The 19,065-nt window shown below is 35.0% G+C and overlaps 1 protein-coding gene across 2 annotated transcripts in view; it reads right to left on the bottom strand.

Moving 5' to 3' along the window:
• wb (wing blister) overlaps positions 1-19,065 on the bottom strand; it is a 423,965-nt gene that overhangs the window by 59,864 nt on the left and 345,036 nt on the right. For both annotated transcript variants that reach the window (XM_067121957.1, XM_067121958.1), the window contains exons 24-29: positions 11,870-12,053; positions 10,896-11,035; positions 9,498-9,728; positions 9,241-9,381; positions 3,382-3,507; positions 95-268 (exon numbers count right to left, since the gene is read on the bottom strand). In XM_067121957.1, coding sequence (XP_066978058.1) covers positions 95-268; positions 3,382-3,507; positions 9,241-9,381; positions 9,498-9,728; positions 10,896-11,035; positions 11,870-12,053 — 996 coding nt within the window. The remainder of the gene's footprint in view (positions 1-94; positions 269-3,381; positions 3,508-9,240; positions 9,382-9,497; positions 9,729-10,895; positions 11,036-11,869; positions 12,054-19,065) is intronic.

The following is a 19,065-nucleotide window of genomic DNA, read 5'->3' as shown; positions in this document are numbered from 1 at the left end:
ACCTTATTTTTAATCATGCTACAGTACACAGTCATAAAAATTTACATCAGGTGATCAAGCAACACAACTGTGCTGTAAAACATGTCAGACTAACCTTATCTCTCATGAATTCTCTTGGGAGCTGCCAATAAAGTGGTGCATCGAAAGGGTAGGAGGAGCCAATGGTAACATCCCCTTCTGTGCCAGGAATTACATGCAACTGATTGGTAATGTTAAGTTTAGTTTCATCTTCCCCAAAACTCAGGACTCTCTGACCCGGCAAAGCCAACTGAAAGAGGTAGGGATTAGCTATTAGAAACAATACAATTTAACATAATTCATAATCATTCATATACTGTACAGTGTACCTTAACATTACCACAAAAATTGCTGAAACAAACCATAACATTGTCAAGGTAGTAAAATATTGTAAAAAACTCAAGCAGAACATGGGTTTTAAGCACAGAGAATAATTTTTCTGTTCTTCTTTGATCTTAATCATAAAAAGGTTGTACTCTATCAATGATTATGATGCATATAACAACACAGTACAGGTCAGAGACCAGCTGTAAATGCAGGATAAATGAACTTTTGCATATATGCTATTATCAAGTTCCTTCTGTGAAGCAAGATACATCCGAACAAAAACAGCATTATGCTTTATGACCTACAGCAAAAATTTAATTTCTTTAATACATATTATAATAATGTTCCATAAGAGCATAAGTGTAATAAAAGTATAGGATGATAATGTAATAAGCTGGAAAAGGGCACATATGGAACTTTTCATAAAAAAGATAAGGACAATCACCTACAAAAATGTGAACTAAATGAATTACAAAATGTAATCTTACTACAGTATTCCATTTTCAAAATGATGAAATTTAAAGCAGCATTAAGCAAATATTTCGGTGATTTCTAAATCAAGAAACTTTTGTGCACATGTCGTAAACAAATAAGAACATCTAACAACAGCTTAAGAGATTAGTTGTGGCACATTTTATGTAGAAATAATGATACAGTATATTACATTACCAATAAAGACACATCACATCTCAGCCAGGCAAAATTTTTTCAAGATACTGTTATTTTGCACATAACATTGCTTTCACCAGTTCATACCTGACATGAAATGATAAAACATTTTTTGCTGTCCACAAAAAACCTGGTGCCAGGAAAAAGTATTAGTATGACCATAACTCAAGAGCAAATATGGTTGAATGACAATTCACTGAGGTCTGCCTCAGTTTTTAACTTTAAAAGCATATCCACTTTAAAAGATGTATACATGAGAGGTCAATGTACTGTATTGTACAGTATATCTTTATCTCTCATACAGTATTCACTGATTTCCTACTGTTTAGAATATTTCATTTAAATGTGTGCACCGAAGACCTGATCTTACTAAGAGTGTACAATATAGAACAATCTTTCTGTAGTGGTCTTTCTGCTCTAAAAAACTTGTTATATCTGTATCTTCTGCATTAATGAATTGATAATGTAAGTTACTATTCACCAAAGCACTCCAGGAGATTGTTTAATCACTAATTATTCGGTCCCGTAGTTACAAATAATTTTCATTAACAACAAGATCTTATTTAGGAAATGTTACAGGACTTCAGGGGCACTATTTCCTTAAATGGACAAGTCAAGTGAAAGAAGTCCCCAATCTGGAGTCTTAACAGTGAGTGCAGTGAACAGGTGAGCAAAGTAAGCTTTTACAGCTGGGAGGTTTCCAAGGTCTATGTAATGACCCTGAGACGATTTTTAAAAATTTAACCGATTCAGAAACATTTTGAGCCCATAAGGAGTGAGCATTTGGAAATATACTAAACTATGGTCACTGTTAAGGTTCAATTCACAAAAGCAAATTTGACTCATCACTAAATTGTTAAGATTGTTTGTTTTAATCCATTAGGGGCAGGTTTTGTGTGAAAATACGGTCATGCTCAACATAAAATCTGTCTATCAAAATACATTCTTATCCTCTCCCTGTAATGGGAAACATCAATATTCCTCTTACTTCTCTCTAGAGTTGAATCAGAAAGTTATTTATCTATATACATTTTTTCTGAATTCTCTTTGATTTACTAACTTGGTTAAAATTCCCCAGAGCTTGGTTAAAATTCCCCAAGCTTAAGACAACCTCATAATTAGTGGCAATGTCCTTGGTTCTGTGAAGAATGTTACTTAATAGGCAGTAATGTGGTAATATGACAATTACATTAGTGGAAGTGATGCTGTATGTTATGTTTAGCTCATCAGGAGTCCCCTTTTGGAAAGCTTACAGGGCAAGAGCTTCCCACTGCCCCAATCCCTGCTGGGCTTTACCTAAGATGGATTTTTGCATTCTCCTAACAACTGTGAGAAATGAATAAAAATGATTTTGTTCTTTAGAATCTACGTATATGAAAATATATACAAATGAAGTAGAAAATACTGTTACTTCATGAGAGTTGGGAACAATGCAGAAGTGTTTTGTTAGGTGGGCAATTCATTCAAGTAACCTGGCTAGATGATCCTTCATTATAAAGTCCTATCACTTTGATTGTTACAATAACCTTGATTACTGTTTCAGTAAAAGCATAATAAATGCCACATGGTCATATTTCAAAACTGAAAATTCTTTTGCCTCCAGTAATACATTATGTTTAATATGGTCTTATTCATTTTCGACAATGCATAAAGACAGAAAAAGTAAATATATTTTTCAAGCCGCAGACAAAAAAATGACTGAACATGGAATTAAAATGGAATTTTGATAAAAAGCAAGGAATAAAAAGGTCTTTTAAATGCTAGACCTAAAAGTTTCTGCGTACCATATACATATTGGTCAGAAGCTTATATGTCAGGGAACACTGTTAGTTTAACACAACTTTGGATCACATTTATATATATAAAAAGTGGAAATAAATTAAATATAATATCAATTCTTAAGACTAAAATGCATTAATCATAAAAACATGACTGGAAGTCTCTCTCTATCTTCTTAATAAATTACCTAACAAAGGTATGGAATCTCATCAAACAAAAAACATACAGCACAGGTGGATATTTAACAGCTACAGACATTTAGAACAAAAACATATCTATGCATAAATCATGACATATGCAGAATAGCATAGTATTAGACAAGCAACCCTAAATACCATTCACTGCAAACAAGACAATGCTGAAATGCATCAATCAGCTCAAAAGACAGGCATGGCAAACTTACAAAAAGCAACAAGAAAACATCAGACATTTCAGTACAGTACATCATCATTATCTCATCCACAAAATCTACTGAAAACTATAATTTGTGTGTGTGTATGTTGACATTTACAACATAACACCACCAAACATAGAATAAATGGCCAAGTATAGCATGGATTTTTACAGCTGGCAGCTTGCAATAATTACATTAATGTAACATATCTCCTGCGTGTTCCATGGACGGAATACTGTAACAGTTGGGCGATAGGATGCTACTCTGTGTCCTGGCGGTCGATACTCGATGGTTAAGATCCGGTGACTCATCATCATCAGCTGTAAAGGTGTTGGTGAGGATGGTCCTTGTGATGGTGGTGAGTTAAAATGATGGTGATTGGTATGTGAAAGATGGTGTTATATAAAGGGACACTACCAAAATTAATATTAGCATGTAATAAAATAATGTATTTTATAGTTTTGGATGTCCCATGTATACATAGTTGAATGCTCAGAATTTCTGAATTTCTATACTAAATTCAACTCCAAACCAAGCTGTAATAAGCAGGCTAAAAGTAATAGTCCATTTATCCCTTCAAGATCTGACGATGTTTGTGACAAACTAGACAGCCTGCATATAACGTATTGTAGTTCAATTTTTTCAGCTTTTTTTTTTATCATATTTTCTGGTTCCACTTTTCTTTTAATAACATTTTCTCAAATATGCCCTGTATAAAATAATGCCAAGATGCGTAGTTGTTTTACCAAGGATGGCTTTTTTCCTCTTATCTTTTCACAATGAGTATAAAACTTATTTTGGCAACAATATCTGTATAATACAATGAAGCTGATTCAGCGGTGAGGTGCTACAATTGTAACTGAAGTACTCAACTGTCACTGTTTAGTTTAACATTTATCAAACAGTACACCAAGGTGCATTTAATATTCTGAATAAAGCAAACATTATACCAAGAAATATAAAAGGTTTTATATTTATTTACTGTCCAAAAAATAACAGAATTTAAAAGCCTAAAGCCAACAGTTAAGTCCCAATTAAAAATAAAGGCCTAAAATTTGTATTATTTTTAGATGATGTACAGTATTATACTTGTTCATTGTACATACTGTAGCTGAACTATTTGTTACTGAAAATTACCATGGATTTTAGACACTTTGGACCAGCTCTTCACAACGATTTTCTCCATCAAGAAATTATGGAAACTAAATTTCAAAAGAATTTGGTATATTAAAGCTGCAGAAATTTAGACACAGTACACCCCCTGTTACAAGTACAGTATCAAAATTAGCCTCAATGAACGAAAAATTTAGTCTTTATACCAAAGGTACAAAAAAAAACCTCCTTATATTTTGTTTTTTTTCGAAGAAGAGGAAATTATGCCTAGCATTTTCATTGTTAAAGGAAATGTTTTCAATTAACAGTGTGATATTTACACCCTTGTAAACTGTAATAAAAAAAAGTATAAAAAATATTTGTGATCACTATTCAGTTAGGTCATAGACTTGTCAGAGAGATTCAGTTATTTGAAGATAATAAAAAATGTTATATGCAGACATTAGAATCTAATGTATTAAGGTATCGTTAAACATACAGTCCACAAGGAGAGCTCTACCATGCTGGTATGGTTGGAAAAATTAGCTTTTTCTGCATAAACACTCCATCAGGGTTAACATTCATTCAAATTAGTAAGGAAATGGAAATTCAGAGGTGCCTATAAACAACTTAGAAAACTGTGGCATAATGACCCTTCACGTTCCTTCATAATATGTTCCAGTCAAGCAAGGAAGATACATATATATATATATATATATATATATATATATATATATATATATATATATATATACTTGCATACAACTTAGAAGCACTCATAATTATACTAGATGATATACATTATCAAGGCAAGATTAACAAACCTTATCAGAATCCCCCAAAAAAGATATTTCCATTATCAGACCTATACTAAAAGTCCAGTGTTTGATGATATATAAAACTATCAATACCTGTGAGAAAAGCAACCATTTAACCCAATCATAATCTATGAGTTGAAGATTTAAAAAAAAAGAAGCCAAATTGTTCCAGCTATCCAAATTGCATTATCATAAGTATGAAACAAAAAAGAAGAATGCAATTCAAATTAACAACAGTTTTAAAGATGAATGGACACTGTAAGTATTATAAGCTTTATGAGCTAACTACTTTGAAAAAGGAGACTGACACATCAATTAGTAAAACAGATATGGTGTGTCCATTTATATAGTGGAGGCTCTCTTTAACAGACTGAATGACAAATGTAAAGAGGGAATAATGAATGATCCTCATATGCAACAGTACAGAAACTTACATAAATGACACTAAGTTCAAGCACCCAGAGTTAAAGATGTACTGTACAAGAAGTGTTGATGATGCTGGCTAGAAGATCACTTGTCTACCCAAAAGTATAGGTCACTTAAGAATGTTTTCTAGAAACTGTGAAAGACATCCCTCAAATAAAATTTTATGAATACTGTTGGTACCTCAAAAACTTGTGCAACAAACAGGCATTTAAAAAGAATACACAGGTATATGAATAAAGGTCTAAATTTATGCACTGTGTCTTTCCTTCCATTATAATTCACTCTTAGACAGATCTACAAACCTACAAGATTATTTACCTCAAATAAAAATGGCATTCTTGGTAATTCTCTAAAAGAACAGAACTGTAGATGACTATGGAAGAAATAGTTCTGAATAAACTAGTCTATTCAAATACTGTACAAGCATAGAATTCTTATTGGACAAATACAGCTGCTCATCCTGTGTACTATGAAATATCCAAGATAATGGAAAGCAAAGAGTATTGTTACATCCTTTACTCTTTACCATAAAGTAAAAGGCAAAAGTAGTTTCAAAGATAGTAATCATATAAAAAAGGGCCACTTTAGTAAAGAACCCATGCAATTCACTCACTTGATTTGGCGAAGAAAATCAAACTGTTTTTATGATATACCTGTATCTAATAAGGACGATTTGTCTTAAAGATTCAAAAGATTCCCTTCAAGGTTCTGCAGATTAGGGTCGTTTTACACTTCATGACCCAGCTCTCTGATGAGATGTCTCAATAGTTCTTGAGAAAGTTCTTACAGCTGAGACAACTCATGAAATTCAATCCACTGGCTCATGGTATGGATGGTATGTTCAGAGCATAAATTTATACCTAGTGATATTGAAAAAAATTTGAACGAATTTTTTCCACATACAAAAAAAAAAAATAAAGAAGTGATCCACTAAAATATGAAGGGCAGAGAGATGTCTTCCATAACACCAATCATACATGATGGCCTACTTCACTTAGCAAACATCCACTGTGGATCGCATACGGGGTAAACAAATCTTCCATGCAATATGCCTGCAAAAAACTGATAAATACATGGTTTAAATGCTCAAAGAAATGATGGTTTAGTTGAAAATGACTGATGTGGGTTATCCACCTCACAAAATCCTAGTGCAGATCTGTCAAGAGTGGCAGCAAGTTATAGAACCAATCCCTTTGTGACCACAATGGTGATGAGGCTAGGGTTGATGAATAAGGTTAACAACAGCTTGGATGATACAATGTTGGTTAGTAGTCTTAAGAGTGAGATGTAAGGTGTATAAAGCCATTTTCCTTTGAAGCTACCAGATCAAGTGTAGGCAGAGTACATTCACAGCTTTATATCTGTAGAGTTTGGGAATAAATTCATCACAGATGCATCTCATCTCCCAGAGTCGTTTGAATACTTTGGTTGTGGATGGCTAGTTTTAATGGAAGACCCTGTCTTTACATAAGCCCTCTGATCTAGTGCCCTGCTGGGTATAAAACCGTCACTGAATTTTCGGATGTCAAAGTTACTAGTTTTTTCAACTAATGATCATAGAAAAATTGTAATCCTCTTCCAGCTGGTTTATATGGAGGTTTGTCAGACAATGTGCCTGACATCATCTTATCTTCAGAATAAGTGTTACAGATGTCCGCTAATGAGTATATTTGTAGGAATATGGCGTCCACCAACAGATCCATCTGGTATCAAGTAGCTGAACATGAAGACACAGACACTGTTTGGTGTTTTCATGTCATGAGTCTGATTCCTATACAACATTTACAGTTGGTACAGTAGTACTATTAGACCACATTTTAACATTTTATTGTTTTCTTCAGAATATTTCTTTTATCGTGATATCGTGCAGAAATCAAAACTGGAGGAATGTGCTCAAATAACTTATACTTCCTGGGCAATCTTAACAAGGTTAATATCAATAATTGAAATGTTATTGATAAGTAATAATCTATGATACTGTAATAGTGAATTTAAGGGTTTATTGCTAGAAAAAGAAAGAAAGTCATCCAAAAAGTATTTCCAGTTACGTTCTGGAGAACCTTTACAACTTATTTACAAATATCTTCCCATTAGAAATATACAGAAAGGACAGGGCATTTAAACTTTCCATATGGAATTAAAAATAAAACTATGTATCCCTACCTATCTAATTGAGTTCCATGAAATTACTTGGACACCGACCACACTCCTTAAATGTCGAATATTTTTCTATTAGAGCCTGAAATTTCGTTATTTTCTACATCACTACGGCATACGCCTTGAATGTTGATCATATAAAGTATAACAAAAAAAAAAAAAACTATACATGCTGTCCTGATGTCTACAAGTAAAAATTGGAATTTAAAATAAATGAAAATAAAGGCCTGGTTAAAACACTTGAAATAGTTGGTAAAAATAACAGATACACCTTATACTGAAATTATGCAGTAAATATAATTTACTTTATGCCAAGTCCAACAAGATGGGTAAGACGCCAACCCATGTTTGGTTTACCAAAGCTGGATGAATAGCTCTGCCTCTTAAAATCTTAACAAGAAAGAATGATAATAAAATGCTATGGACATTGATGAAGGGATAATTCTTGTGATAATAAGTCAGCTAATTAAAAATGTAAGTTGGGAGGTAATGAGTGGTAAAAACAACTAATTGTGAATCTGAAAATTCGGCACTACTAACATGGTTGAACATCTAAGTTGTGTTTACGGTGTAAACAAAATATGGTCAGTATTGGTAGAAGATAAAGCAAGAGGCATGCTCTTTCCAAAGAGTGACGGTGAACCTGTAATATAGGAAAAATTCCAGCTTTTCAGGAAAGGGTTCTGATTAAGAGATTAATACTACTGCAGGAAAGTTCCCGGAAAAATAAACAATAACAGAAGATGGATAATCACCCAAGTGAAAACTACCTTCACCTTTTAAATGGCATCTTCAACCAGTTCCTAATGCACGCTTTCCAAAGCATACTATTGCTTGCTTATATGCCTTAAAATTTGCTGGAGTGAGAAGCTGTTAAAACAATTTACCCAAGTTGGAAAATCAATTAACATTCATACATGCTCTAGACAAGTAATACAATCATGAAAAATTTTATTTATAGTTTATCATGAACCATATAATGCAAGATTCAAGACCTTTACCATAACAGGTACAGCAGGCTGAAAAACTAAAAGTGGGGAGTACATACAAATAAGAGTGCACATATAGTACATTCCTTAAAAGTGAAAGTCCTGTGTATGTTATCACTCTTGCAAGTCTTGTGTTGGAGTGATGTAAGTAAACAATACGCACACAAAGGACCTTACGCATCTGTTAAACAGAATTACATTCACACTATCTTATCTATTTCTCATGCATGTTTTCACATTTCAATGCCCATGGTGGTTTTTATGAAGTCTAGTGGCTCCTCAACAGACTTTTCATAGGGCATCCATAAAGACAAAAATGAGATAAGCAGAACTCAGCGTTTCCTATATATGATTCTAAGAAAGAGAAAATATAGCAAAGAATGGTAAAATGAGTATCATGTTCAGCAGTGAAAAAAAAAGAAACCTGCCAAAACACACAAACACTTGATACTCAAAATGCTTCAAGACCACATGCAATTTTGTAAAAGACTGCTAAGTCTGGTATCCACAGTGGTACCACATCTACATTAACTAATGAACTGTGCATATCCCTCTAAACCCAGAGTCGTACCTGAGACCAAGTGAGATCAGCCTGTGTGCACTTGTTCGTTCGCGTGAAGCAGTAGCAGCTTGTGCAACCTGAGGGATTATCTATCGACAGCCCAAATGTCCCACCCTCACACTTACCACATCTAAGACCCTCGACATTGGCCTGGAAAGATATATTGAAAACAGAGATTATTGTTGCTGCCATTAAATAAAATCCATAATTCACTTCATATCAAAAAGGAAATTACACAAAATTGTTCCTGAAAACACTTTACTTACTTTGCAGGGGCACTGTCCACTTCGATCACACTGGCATCGGCCTTTGCTATCACAGTTATGGGGGTTGGTACCAGCCATGTTGCAGTTACACGGGGTGCAGAGAGGGAAACCATAAAAGCCAAATTTGCACTTGCCACAGTGCTCTCCTTCATAGCCTTCCTTACAAACACAAGTACCAGTTCGGGAATCACACTGGCGGGTGATGGCACCAGCTCCAGAGCAGTTGCAGGGCTGTGGAATCAATAAATGATTTAATCACAGCCCATTTACATTATGTATAACAAAAGAAGAACATCTATGATTATTTCAATGATAAAGTATCCTGATAACTACAAGCCTAAGAAATTTGAAAAGCTCTTATATTATGACATTGTTCACATATTTACTGAAATGAATGGGTGTTTCATAAAAATCCATTGGGTCTCTGATGTCCCCACACATAGCAAATGTGGAAATACGCCATGAAAAACCTAAAGTAAGAACAGATCTTTAAAACAAGTCATTATCCTTACAGTACTGTTACCAGAAAAACTTTTCTATGGGATGGCCGTGGGCTAACTAACTTTAATGCTTATTACATAGCAATATAAGAGATGTTTGAAATAAAAAAAGGCTGATGATCCTCCTTTAAATTCCAACATGCCTCCTCAAGTCAAACTTATAGTGTCACCCACACAACCATACCGACTTTTCAAACTTTTCAGACACCAAAACTGCAAACTTACAACCTCATCATCATAATAACTTGCAACTTCATTTTATACCAACATTTCAAACTCATAATCATACAGAAATTACAACCTTCCCTCATAGCAATCGTGCAACCTTCCTTTCTTACCTTACTCTTATGTCACCTCTTCGACTTTAACATGAAGCTTGCATCGTGACCTGACACCAACCTTGCCGCCTCACCCTCTTACCAAAGTTTGAATACTTCCCTCACAATTACTCTGTTGTAACAACAATGTAATCACGCACTCTTTCCAGCATTACATCTAACCCTGAAATCATTATTGTAACTTCTTCATCACGCAAACTTGACAAACGCTGCGGACGTTTCTTCCAACCTACACTGTGATCTGGCCATAATGTCGGTATTGCTACGTCTGCCTCATACAACCTTTGCACTCACCGATTCATGGCAATCTTGCAATCACTACTGCCTACCAACAATACACTCTCGTTCTAATATCAGCCTTGCAACTCCCGCCTTGTACCATCATTGCAGTCTACCAGCATTACTTCAATCTAGCCTTGATAGAAGCCTTTCAACTTTTTCTTCCTACCAACGCTACAATTTTGTACTTGAATCAGTCTTGTCATTTCTACCTCATACTCACATTGCAGTTTTACAACCTCTATCTTAAACTAGCCCTGTAAACTCGCCTTAATACCAACCTTGCAACCTCTGGAAGCATCATAATCCCAAGATCCAGGAGAGCACCTCTCACATCGATCTCCCTCGGTGTTCTCTGGGCAAATGCATCGCCCAGAAGACGGGTCACAGAAGCGACCTGGGCCGCTGCAAGGCTCACAAGCTGCAAGAGATCAGTTTTTCAGAGAACTGTAAATAACTGTCATTCGCATATCTGACCAGTATTAAAGATTAATGGTTATTTAACTAAAACTGCAGTTGCATTTCCTCTTTTGTTTTATTTTATATTATATGCATTCTATTCAGCCAAAGTTTGTTCAAAGTTTGTTTTCTAAGTGTATAGATTTTAAAACCTGTTCAACCCAGATGATAGTAATAATAATAATACTTAAAACACAGGGTGTACATATTCATTTTCTTCTATGTACCAGAGTCTAAGGACAATGAACGTCCTGTGTAATAATCACAAAATTTCAAACAAGAAATTGCACAGCAACATAATGTACATGATCTACTTCAAATAGGATGAAATTGCAACATTACTTAGAAGTCATTTTTAACAAGGCAGTTACATCCAGCAATAAATAGTAATACCTTTCATATGACAAAATTAGGGTTCGATAAATTTTTACAATTTGAAAATATAAGTTCAAAATGGGTCTTGATTAACTCTTAAAGTGCCATTAAAGGGACTGAGGGGTCAAAAATTTGAGCGTTGTGAAAAATTATCATTACGAACAGAAATTGTAAAGTTTAACTGGACTGTAATTCTTTTTTGTATCAGAATTTTTTTTTCACGAATATGAACAATTATTAATGAAGAGACTGAGAATTTATTAGGATATTAGGCATAGCCTACTGAAAATGTGTAAAATTTTTAGCAAAAGCAAAATCTTATGTATGATGCATGAGAGAGAGAGAGAGAGAGAGAGAGAGAGAGAGAGAGAGAGAGAGAGAGAGAGAGAGAGAGAGAGAGAGAGAGAGATTAATGTCTTACGTTTGCATCCCTGTCGCGAGAATCCCCAGTACCCAGGGAGGCAAGTGTCACATCGCGGTCCTCCCACTCCAGGTCGACACCGACACTGCCCTGTGGCATCGTCGCACTGAGGACTTATGCTACCGACCTGGTGGCAGTCGCACTGGGCGCATCCAGTACCTCTCACGTGACCCCAGAAACCAGCCTGAAAACAAAATATCAAAGATATTAGTTGTGTGAATGACCTCAACGTACAGCAAGATACTCAGTCCATCTTAATAACTATTTGTTTTAAATAAAGGTGACCTGAACCGGGCATACTAAGGGATTATAGCAACCTTGTCTGTCTACAGAATGATGCTGAACATCTTTCACTTGTGTGCGTTCAGCAGGATCTAACGAAGAAAAACTCGAGGATGGCAACAGTGTAACGCTGCGTCACATCCCACACAAATGTTTTTCATTTAACGACAATTAAAAAGACTCTATTTCTTGTACAAGTGGTATTTAATATAACTAATAAAAAAAGAAATGGCGTTAATAACTTATTTCCAGCTCTGATGTGATCATTTTGACAGCTGGAGAACTCAAACCAAGATGCTGAATCAGTGCATGATAAATTCGATTGCCGGCCTCATGATTTTTTTTTTTTTTTTACGTTCAACCAGCAAAAAGTATTTTCAGAATCAATACAATCATTAAGGATTATTTCACATAGGAAAAATGAGTTACTTATGCCTGCAGTCTTTCTATAAAATTGTTAAAGAATCAACTCCAGCAGTAGATAATTTTGCACAATGAATAGTTTCGATACAGAACAGAACTGTTACATTTTTAGTTATCTATGTTATCTATGGAAATAATAACTAAAAAGCCACAATAATTTATGTGAGCGACTGCATTTTTTTTTTTTTTTTTGGTATTTTGAAAAATACAGTCGCTCATATACATTATTGTGGCCTTTTACTTATTCAGTAATGTTTCCCAATAAAAATCGAAATGTGTGACTGGGGACAGATCTTTCTTATAGTTTTATATAAATTGTACATTAATAAAAAATATTTATATAATACCATTTTTTGACAGAAGAGGTCGCATTTCCTGTATATAAAAAAAAAAAAAACGAGAAAATACCTGTTACCATTTACTCTGTTTAAAAGTACATGTTAAAGATTTGGACCCTTTATCTTTTAGACTCACTGGAAGGCATTTTCCATAATTGTTATTTTACTTGTCTACGGGATCTCAGTGAAAGCAGTATTTTATCTTCGACTCTTCCAACACGTTTTACTTTGTTAAAACATCGTATGTAAGCTGATTTGTTCTCTACGAAAAATGTTCACTGGAAATTATTCCCTTGATAAAAAGTTCTAATAAACGTCAGTCAGGTCCAACCATTGCTTAAAATGTCGTTTTCTGCTAAGCTGTCTTTATCCAGTTCCGTCTCCGAATAAGATTCTCTTTTGAGCAGGTCTGTTCTGGTATAATTCTAGATTTTCTAGTACATTTCGTCTGATCGGAACACTGAACAGTGATTTATCGACTCTGCTGTTGGACAATAGGCGATTTTTGACAACGTCTATATGAAATACAATAAATTATTGAGACGTTAAGGTTTAAAATGTGCTTTTAATTTTCACCACTTTAGTACTTTTTAGCACGGGAATGGAGCGGTACTTTCAGAGTCTGCCCCGGGCGCCACTAACGCTAGTCACGCCACTGTCTGCAGGACCCTCGTTCTTATTTCCCGGTCGTACACATGTTTTGTAACGACATTCGCTGAGCCGCACTGCGTTCCACGTAACTTGTCCAATCCTCAATATCAAGACACTCGACAACGAGAGTATATTGATTTTACTTGTAAATTCTTCCTAATCATACGACCATCAACATAGTCAGCAAATAATTCTAAGTTATCATCACTGCACAGAATATCAATATCAAGAGAATTCTCATTATTCAGCTGTAATGTGCAGTGTTTAGTTCCGACTGACGCAATTCTGAATATTAAATATTTGCATCCTTGATCGGCATTTGCAGTGCTGTATTTGCACATCAAAAGCTCTGCAACTTCTCGAATTTATCCATGTGTTTGTGTTTGCCCGAGCAATGATGGGTTTGCAATACCACGATGCGCAGTCTGAAATATATTTAAACCATGTATTTGACGAGAAAATGAAGTATCCCAGTACATCAGGAATTTTAATCACACTAAGTCAAATAAAATTCAGTCAAGTTGCGAACTAGACCCAGGTCTGGGCCTAGCCTTCAAGACTACACAGCTATCCTGTCAGCCTGTCACCTTTCATGGCCACACCCACAGGTTGATATAAGTGGATGTTTCAATTAATACTCTCCGTAATTATTAGTTTTTCCATGGTCAAAGCGTATATATAATTCATTAGCACTGTATTTAAAATTTTTAGTTTTACTTCAACAACGTGATAATGTTATGAAAGATTGCTTTCCTTGATTTTTATCAAAAAATGTAATCTTAACATTCAAACCTGGTCTTATGGACACTTTTTGCTGAAGGCATCGACCCTTAATTGACGAAGTTATGGAAATAATTCGTCAATGTTTTTTGGTGATTTGGGTTACGTAATTTCTTATAATTTTGACATATATAGACATATATGATGGATTTAATTCTAAGGAATCTTTTTATGTACTTCTTTTACGGAATATATATGAATCTTTTTATAGCCTTATATTATTAAATAAATGTTTTAGCATTCAAAGAAAAAATAAATTTGTTTGTTAGTTACCTACTTATAAACTTTGAGCGAAATATTCCGAAATCATGTGGCGTCATTTTTTAGCATTACTGTACTTGCTTTGATTAAATAGTTTTTAGCGCAATTATATAAAACTCTATCATCATTTTTGAACTTCAATATTTATGACAGTATAATTATAATACTTATAATAACAGCAACACATGGTATCTGCCAAGTGTCACAGGTGCCTCACCGTAATATAACTTTATCTTTATTATCATAAATTCATACAATATAGTGCAACCCCACAGGGGGGTAGCGCCGTCGGTGCACCTCATTTGTGCACAGTAGGCATTACTTTCATACTCTCTTTCTTCCATCCTCTCCTAACTATTGGTTCATAGTGCCACTGCAAGGTTTTCCTCCTGTTACACCTTTGAAACCTTTCACTGTCAACTTCCATTTCAGCGCTGAATGACCTCATAGGTCCCAGTAATTGGCCTATGGCCTAAATTTTATATTCAATTCTATATTCAATACAGTGCATGTTCATAACATCTTCAAAAGGATATAAAGAAGATCACCAGGAACACCTCCAATGAAAAAGGACAGAATCACTACCAAGACTAATGCATGGGACAAGTATGTGTTAAGAACCAGATTTCAGAACAGAAAAACAATTAAAAACCGTCCCTCTCGTTCAAAGACGTTAGATATATACTCATTTAGTTCTCTCGTACATGTTTCAGTTACAAAATTTTCATTTAGACTGAAGTAACCTTTAATTACTCCTAGGTTCTTAATCCTGTCATTCACAGAGGCCAACCATGGAAGGCCCAATTCATTGTTCCATTCCGATTATGCGTCTTACGTCTGTTACCTGCACAGCACAGGCCCTTTCAAAATCTTTGAACTTTTTTTTTTCGTTCACTACAAAAATATTAGGAGTCACTAGCATACCAAACAATGAATATTATATGTTTCCTTTATATAGGATGTTACTCCGATTTTGCTTTTACTATCAAGTAGGAAGGTTCAGGATATGTAAGAGATAAAACAATTGAAAAGGACGAACGTGTTTGACCGATCGTTTGACAATATGGAGCTAGGTTAGCATGGATTTATAACATCAGAGCTGTTTATACATTAATAAACACCTTAAAAATATAAACTTAACATAATCTAAAAGCTCCCTATAATTTCTTAATATAATTGACATCTTGCCAAAAGTACGTGACCAATCAACGGATGTACCTGGCCTACCCATTCGCATATATTACAACACTTCTTTGTAGATTGTTACATTAATCTGTTTACGAAATTCTATAAGATACAACGATTAACTGCTTTAGCACTATCTTGACAAAATTTCGTTACCTAAAGTTAACAACAGGAGATCAGCGCCTGCCCTATGAGCCTACAGGGGCCCAGGAGGACTTTAAAGTTAACCCTACTTGTCAACGATTTCCTGTCGTGCCTGCCAAATTGGACTCCTTTTTCGTGTTTATTACAAAGAATATCAATAGAGTAAAACTAGCAGTTTCAAAAAAGCATTTTGATGATGTCCACCCATTTAGGGTTTTATGAGAAGAAAATTGAATATACTAGCTTGCATTTTCCTACTAATCTCCAGTGTTCAAAAACAGCATCAATTTCATAATTTCTACACCTTTATGCCAAGATTTACACAATTATTCTTTATCAAACGTAGTTGACCAAGATACTGAAAAGTATCATTATTCACACATTCTACTGTCACATCCAAATCAGCTTAATCATGGACATCGTTGCACATATTTTCTCAGTATTCTAACATCGTGACCTCACATTTTTGCGAAGCTGTCGGTCACTGATAAGATCGTCGACTTATTTTTTCGGTATGCTAAAGTATTACTTCCGAGAGCCTTTAGTCTTGATTATTGTCGTTTGTGATGCCACCAGTTATCCTATCTTCATTTTTCTCCCTCTTTTTACATTTAATTATGTTTAGCTCATCATTCTTACTGCAGTGACCCCCGTAGGGAGGTAGCGCCGTCAGTGCACCCCACGTGGTGCACTGTAGGCATTACTTAAGGGTCTTTGCAGCGTTCCTTCGGCCCCTAGCTGCATTCTCTTTCATTCCTTTCACTGTGTCACCGTTCATATTCTCTTTCTTCCATCTGACTTTCCACCCTCTCCAACAATTGTTTCAATAGTGCAACTCCTAGGTTTTCCTCCTGTTACACCCTTCAAACCTCATTACTATAAATTTCCCTTTCAGCGCTGAATGACCTCATAGGTCCCAGCGCTTGGCCTTTGGCCTAAACTCTATATTCTATTCTTCTTCTACTGCAGTGACTACTTTTTTGGCACAAGGTTTGGCAGACCAGTTTTTCCCATCATTACTGAAATCAATAAGATCATCTTCATTTAATTTTCATCAACGTCAGCAGCGTGAACATAAAATTTCCCTTCCAACGATCTCCGTGTTTACCCAATTATCACCTTTCCCTTTCTGACCTTATAGTGTGATCCATATTCATTCAATCCTGTTGTTTAGCAAGCTTCCAAAAATATGTCTAATTATGATTTCTGGATTTCTGTAGATAAGGACATTCTATGCCAAAAACATGGAACCAGGTTTTAAATGATTGATTCGGTCACAGCATTTAAAGGCCATTGATGCTAAAATTTATGCAGACGTGAGGTTGGCCGTTATATAATGCACTGTATGTGACCTATAGCTGGAATATATAAATGTTAAGTCCCCCCCCCATGAAAAATAATAATAATGTTGAAGATTTAGATTATATTAATAACATAAATAAGAAATATAAAAATGGGAAAATATAAAAAAACTGATTGAACAAATATATATATATATATACACATTATGTATGTATATGAAAATTGGTGGCACCCCCCCCCCCAAAATGATATTTTTCTAGACCCGCTAGTGTTTTGAAACATTATTCATCTGGTCTTTACCATACTATACGTAAACAATTATTTCGACATTCCATTACCACAATGATTTAACAATTCTTCATCGGAAATTCTCATAACGTTACGACATATTTCCGGTATAAACTCCGAACTGTAAATCTGTCTTGAGAGAGAGAGAGAGAGAGAGAGAGAGAGAGAGAGAGAGAGAGAGAGAGAGAGAGAGAGAGAGAGAGAGAGAGAGAGATGTACCTCCTCGTGAAATTAGCCATATATGTGACGGATTTTCTTAACCCTGCTCTATATGAATGTTAAACTTTTTTTACAATCACCGCTGCTTACTAGGCTTCTCCATTACTGCCATACACATCTGTGGCAAAAAATTAGCGAAAAAACTATGAAGTTGAAGAACTTGTCTCAGATACCGTAGCTCTTCGGTCTGCAACTTTACTGTATTTTTTTTTTTTTAATATGGAGATATACATTTAGTAGTAGTCGGCAGCTTGGTGATGATTGGTTGGATGTAATGTGTCCGAACAGCAATATTACGTTTCATATTACTGACTGGTTATCCAAATGAGAGTTTATTCAGCGGCCAAAAGTTCTTCCTCAAATATATCTCACGTCTGTTAACGCAGCTATTAAACTGAAAGACGGAAAAAAAGCGTTCGTAAATCTAAAAGTAAATAGCAGGCAGTCGTTAAAGCCAAAGTCTTGAAATATATTTCCGATATAAATTATTTCGCGCAGAACGTTTTTATGTATTTTCTATACATATTTTAACGCAAATTGGAAAAACATACTAAATATTAGAAGAATCATGTAATTATCACTATTTTCAATATACAAGTTTCTACTTAAAACTTGAATTTTTTTTCTTCATAATTTTTGTCATGTTTTTCTTGTGGAATGGGGTATATAATAAAGGCCAACGGCTAAGCGCTGGGACCTGTGAGGTCACTCAACGCTGAAAGGGAAATTTAGAGTAAAAAGGTTTTAAAAGTGAAACAGGAGGAAAAAATCGCAGTTGCACAATTAAATAATTGTTATGGGAGGGTGGAAAGTAAGATGGAAGAAAGAGAATATGAACGTAGGTACTGTAAAAGGACTGAAAGGGGTTGAACTAGTGGCCGAAGGGACGCTGCAAAGAACCTTAAGTCAAGCCTACAGTGCACTGCCTGAGGTGCACTGACGGTACTGTCTCCTACGGGGTGCTGTTGTTAGCACTGCGGGAAATAAACCTGTCACCAATGTCTCGTTAAGATAACTTGTACCTGACCGTGGAATACACAATAATTTATTCTTTCTTCAAAATTATGTGGTAATAATAGTGAATTTGTAAAGACATACAGGCATATATAAATTTAAAATTCATTCAATTCAGATTAACGCTTTCAAAACTTATTGTGTTTTGAAAGGACATAAAAACTATAATACTGCCAAGAAAATCAACAAAAAGATGTTCTCCCGCCATAAGGTATTCGTTACACCTCCCCAAAGAGGTTCCGCATACAGTCATTGTTATCAATTCCAAGTTTTAAGTACAATCTAGTCCTAAGATGATGTTGACAATTA

This window comes from Macrobrachium rosenbergii, chromosome 20 (genome assembly GCF_040412425.1).
Source record: "Macrobrachium rosenbergii isolate ZJJX-2024 chromosome 20, ASM4041242v1, whole genome shotgun sequence".
NCBI classification, from domain to species: domain Eukaryota; kingdom Metazoa; phylum Arthropoda; class Malacostraca; order Decapoda; family Palaemonidae; genus Macrobrachium; species Macrobrachium rosenbergii.
Note: the sequence above shows the minus strand (reverse complement) of the source record. Positions and strands in the feature narration are given on the sequence as shown.